A 5,000-nucleotide genomic window follows, 5' to 3' on the forward strand; every position below is an offset into this window, starting at 1 on the left:
GGGAAAGTCACCTCGCTGGACGTCAGCGCTGACCACAGTCAGCTGCTCAGCTGTTGCCGTGACGACTGCCTCCAGCTGGTGGACCTGAGGAGGTGGAGCAACGACCGCGTGTGCTTCAGGTAGAAATCTGCTGCTGAGTGACGGATGTCAGGCTTTCTTCTACTGGTTTTGGACCTTTTTAACCTTTTATTTGACGTTTTTGCAGGTTTTTTTACACTTTTTCGTACATCTGTAGATGCTCTGTAGATGCTTTTTAGCGTTTAAAAATCAATAAAACAGAAATGTCCAGCTGTAATGAAGACTAACTAGACTCCCTGTCTGTCTGTCTGTTCCAGAGCGGAGGGTTTTAAATGTGGCAGTGACAGCACCAAAGCTGTGATCAGGTGAGCACTACATTACATAATACACAATATTCAGAGAGAGAGACAGAGAGAGAGACAGAGAGGGAGGGAGAGAGAGACAGAGAGAGAGAGAGACAGAGAGACAGAGAGACAGAGAGAGAGAGAGAGCCCAGTTTACTATGCAACTACATTTTATACAATATATGTAGTAGGGGGTCCCTGCTCCGTCTCTATTTCAGTTAAGGGGTCCCTTGGGGTCAGTGTGACGCTGATCAGTTCAATTTTCTAAGCACAAACAGACATTTGGAAAAACAGAAAAATGGGTTAAAATATCCAATTTTTCATTTTTTTCCACCTTCATTTTTTTTTTGTTTTTTGGTCCATATGCAGTTAATGAGCTGCACATTCCACAAAGTAGAGGGAGAGAATACCATCGCAGTATTTAATAATTGGAGCTACAGTTTTGTAATTTTCTCAATTTCTGATCCTCTGAATAAAAAACAGAAAATTGGAAAACAGTTTAAAGATCCAATTTTGTAATTTGTCTAGGTGGAAAAAAATGAAAAATTGGATATTTTAACCCATTTTTCTGTTTTTCCAAATGTCCGTTTGTGCTTAGAAAATTGACCTGATAAGCGTTACGCTGACCCCTGGTTTAGGGTCCTCGCCACCACCAGACTAATCAGCATTGCAGATTGAACATGTAGCTGGACTTGAATGGCCTTCTTTTGACTGAAAGTCAGTCCTTCCAGAAAAATGTGGAGTTTTTTGTGATTGTTTTGGGCAAAAATCCTTGATTATGCGGCACGTTTTGTGATGGAATATGCGGGATATTTATGCAATTTTATCCGATGAAATTGCGGGAACTTGCCAAAACTGCGGTTTCATCATGGCTTCATCGCGGGGTTTGCAGCTTGGCGATGATGTTCACGTCGCGTAATTACGTCACTTCATAACGTTCCCATGGCAACAGGGGAAAACGGCTGCTCTTGTGTGAAGTAAACGCAACATTTTTCAACTTTCTGCTAAGATATATGGGACTTTTTCGCAACGAAAATGCGGGGATTAGTGACAGCGTAGGTTTCGGTTCCCTGGGAAAAAATTCTATGGTTCAGCAGAAACCCAACCCCATCAAAAAGCCCAATATTCAGCCCAATCAGAAGCCAATCCTGGCTTCGGTGCATCCCTGAGTTATAAATGTTGTCAGTAACTGGGTGAACTGACCGGGGGAGTTGTATTAATGTATTCACCATCAGGGTTTTACTCTGATCTGATATGAAAACATTCTGCCAGACGACCCGCAGAGACGACTGCTGCTGCTGCTGCGTGGTTCAGTTTCTGCAGTTTCCATGGCAACAGCAGGACCAGCATGCTTTGTGTCTGACAGAAAAAACCCTAAATGTGTAAAATGTGTTTGAGCCAGAGACGATTAGGACTTCACCCAACTGTTGGAAGCTTCCTACGTTCTTCTGTCTTTTTAGTTTTAGTTTTGAAGCCGATACTTCTGAGCAGTCAGATAAAGATTATTATTATTATTATTATTGTTATTATTATCTCTTTTATATAGACCTTAGTGGTCCCCTAATACTGTATCTGAAGTCTCTTTATATAGACCTTAGTGGTCCCCTAATACTGTATCTGAAGTCTCTTTATATAGACCTTAGTGGTCCCCTAATACTGTATCTGAAGTCTCTTTATATAGACCTTAGTGGTCCCCTAATACTGTATCTGAAGTCTCTTTTAAATAGACCTTAGTGGTCCCCTAATACTGTATCTGAAGTCTCTTTATATAGACCTTAGTGGTCCCCTAATACTGTATCTGAAGTCTCTTTATATAGACCTTAGTGGTCCCCTAATACTGTATCTGAAGTCTCTTTATATAGACCTTAGTGGTCCCCTAATACTGTATCTGAAGTCTCTTTATATAGACCTTAGTGGTCCCCTAATACTGTATCTGAAGTCTCTTTCCCGAAATTCAGCCTTGGTGCAGAATTACAGCCACTAGAGCCAGTCCCACAGTGAGCTTTCCTTAGCAATGAACCTTCCTCGCGCTGACACAACAATCACTTCCTGTAGACAACGGGCCGTGGATTTGAATTGCTGAGAAGTGAAATCATGTGTTTTTTTTTTTCATTTTCAGCCGTAACTGTAACGTTTAAAGATGTACGGTTACACACGGAGGTTCTGACCTATCTGTGGTCTCTGCTGGGCTTATTTAAATAGCAAGATCCTTTTAGTTTAACATGAAACAGCCCCGAAATCACCATCACCAAACTACACCAGACTCCATGTAAATAATCAGGACTTTTATCATCGTAAAACACACTTCATTCAAAGTGGACAGAAACTAAATAAAACTACCAAAAGCCGTCTTGGTTCATCTTTCCACTGTTCCAACAATCACCACTCTGGTTTGGTTGAAATAAACCCTTAATTCACCCATTTACATGTGGAGATATGCTGGCTCTATACACGCTAAAAGTCCTGATTATTTACATGGAGTCTGGTGGAGATATGCTGGCTCTATACACGCTAAAAGTACTGATTATTTACATGGAGTCTGGTGGAAATATGCTGGCTCTATACACGCTAAAAGTACTGATTATTTACATGGAGTCTGGTGGAAATATGCTGGCTCTATACACGCTAAAAGTACTGATTATTTACATGGAGTCTGGTGGAAATATGCTGGCTCTATACACGCTAAAAGTGGTGATTATTTACATGGAGTCTGGTGGAGATATGCTGGCTCTATACACGCTAAAAGTAGTGATTATTTATATGGAGTCTGGTGGAAATATGCTGGCTCTATACACGCTAAAAGTACTGATTATTTACATGGAGTCTGGTGGAGATATGCTGGCTCTATACATGCTAAAAGTCCTGATTATTTACATGGAGTCTGGTGGAAATATGCTGGCTCTATACATGCTAAAAGTACTGATTATTTACATGGAGTCTGGTGGGTTTGGTCTTTTAGTGGATGCTAACTGCTGATGAACAATAGTCCTGTTTGAGTTACATTACAGCTTGTTTCTTGTTTAATACTAGACAAGTTTCAGAGATTGATGTCAGACAGAGAAACATGGAGATATATGTTGTTAGCAGTTGTGTAATTTGTTGAATTTGTTTTTAAAAATCTTGGTAATGTTCTCTCTCTTCAGTCCGGACGGTTGTTTCCTGGCAGCCGGATCAGCAGACGGCGCCGTTTACATCTGGAACGTCTCCACGGGCAACCTGGAGACCCGCCTACCTGACAAACACAGGTAACAGACCCCACATATGGATCAGCTGTAGCCTGACCAGCCAGACCCACATCCAGATGTTTGGCAGGGCTCAATCAGAGGGGCGGGATAAACGGCTGTCTGTCAAATTCCCGCTGCACGCAATAGGATAACTCTACAACCAACCAGAGCAACGCTAGTTCATAGATTCAACTTTAAACTCACGGTCAAAGCCGCTTCCAAAGACCGCTGTTCCCAGCAGCAGCAGCCGTAAGCCCCGCCCACCGACTGTATACACGATGTGATTGGCCTGACCAGAATTTGGTTTTTCCAGCTCACAAGCCAACGGAGAGTTGCTAGACGACCCTGACTGCAAATTACATTTGCTTCTGCTAGGATGGTCTAGATTTCAGCTGATCAATACAGCTGCAACCATTGGCCGACTAGATCGACAGGAAAATCATCCCCGACTATTTTGATAATCGCTAAAGTAATTTTTCACGCCGAAATAACAGAAATGCTATTTTTCAGCCTGTTAAATATGGAGGTTTTACTGCTCGTTTCTGTTTTATATCACACTCAGTTTTACAGAAAAGTCATGGAGACGTTTTTAAATCTTTAGGGCTTTCCTCGACAAGAAAGTCTTCATATTAAATGTACACTGGCCGGGCATTAATCAAACTTATCAAACTATTATTTTTCTGACAGACACACACACACACACACACACACACACACACACACATGCACACACACACACACAGAGACTCACACAGAGACAGACACACACACAGAGACACACAGAGAGACACATACACAGACAGACAGACACACACACACACACACACACACACACACACACACACACACACACACACACACACACACACACAGAGACACACACAGACAGACAGACACACACAGACACGAGTGGCGTGCGTCACCGTGACGTGTAGTTCCATTATGTAGAGGTGACGTCAGGCTGCGTAGGGTCGGTATCTCCACGTAGCTACAAACGTAGTCACGGAGTAGGTTTAACCCAGAAGCATGAATCACGCTTGAGGCTCTACTCACTAAATGTTTAGCAGTTGCTTTGACAACCCCTCTCTCTCTCTCTCTCTCTCTCTCTCTCTCTCTCTCTCTCTCTCTCTCTCTCTTAAGTTCGCCCATCAGTGCCGTGTCCTGGTCTCTGTCCGGAGAATACGTCGTCAGTGTGGACAAGAGTAGCCGGGCCGTCCTGTGGAGTGACATCTGAAACAGCCAATCCACGATGAGGTCATGTTTACAGACGGTCTGATACCATATTTTACTATCGAGACCGTTTCCAATACCTGAACTTGCGTCTCGGCTCTTACCGAGTACCGACCCGATACCAGTGTGTTTTTAAAAATGACATATATTTTATTATCAATCAATCAATCAGTCAGTCAATCAA

General features: G+C 42.6%; 1 protein-coding gene across 2 annotated transcripts in view; it reads left to right on the plus strand.

The window, feature by feature from the left end:
* LOC116057888 (autophagy-related protein 16-2-like) overlaps nucleotides 1-4,949 on the plus strand; it is a 24,737-nt gene extending 19,788 nt beyond the window's left edge. For both annotated transcript variants that reach the window (XM_031310473.2, XM_031310474.2), the window contains exons 15-18: nucleotides 1-119; nucleotides 336-383; nucleotides 3,506-3,607; nucleotides 4,727-4,949. The exon at nucleotides 1-119 is cut by the window's left edge and continues 34 nt beyond it. In XM_031310473.2, the coding sequence (XP_031166333.1) occupies nucleotides 1-119; nucleotides 336-383; nucleotides 3,506-3,607; nucleotides 4,727-4,820 (363 nt within the window). In that variant the 3' untranslated portion in view covers nucleotides 4,821-4,949. The remainder of the gene's footprint in view (nucleotides 120-335; nucleotides 384-3,505; nucleotides 3,608-4,726) is intronic.
* The last annotated feature ends 51 nt before the right edge of the window (nucleotides 4,950-5,000 follow it).

Source organism: Sander lucioperca, chromosome 5 (genome assembly GCF_008315115.2).
Source record: "Sander lucioperca isolate FBNREF2018 chromosome 5, SLUC_FBN_1.2, whole genome shotgun sequence".
In the NCBI taxonomy this organism is placed as follows: domain Eukaryota; kingdom Metazoa; phylum Chordata; class Actinopteri; order Perciformes; family Percidae; genus Sander; species Sander lucioperca.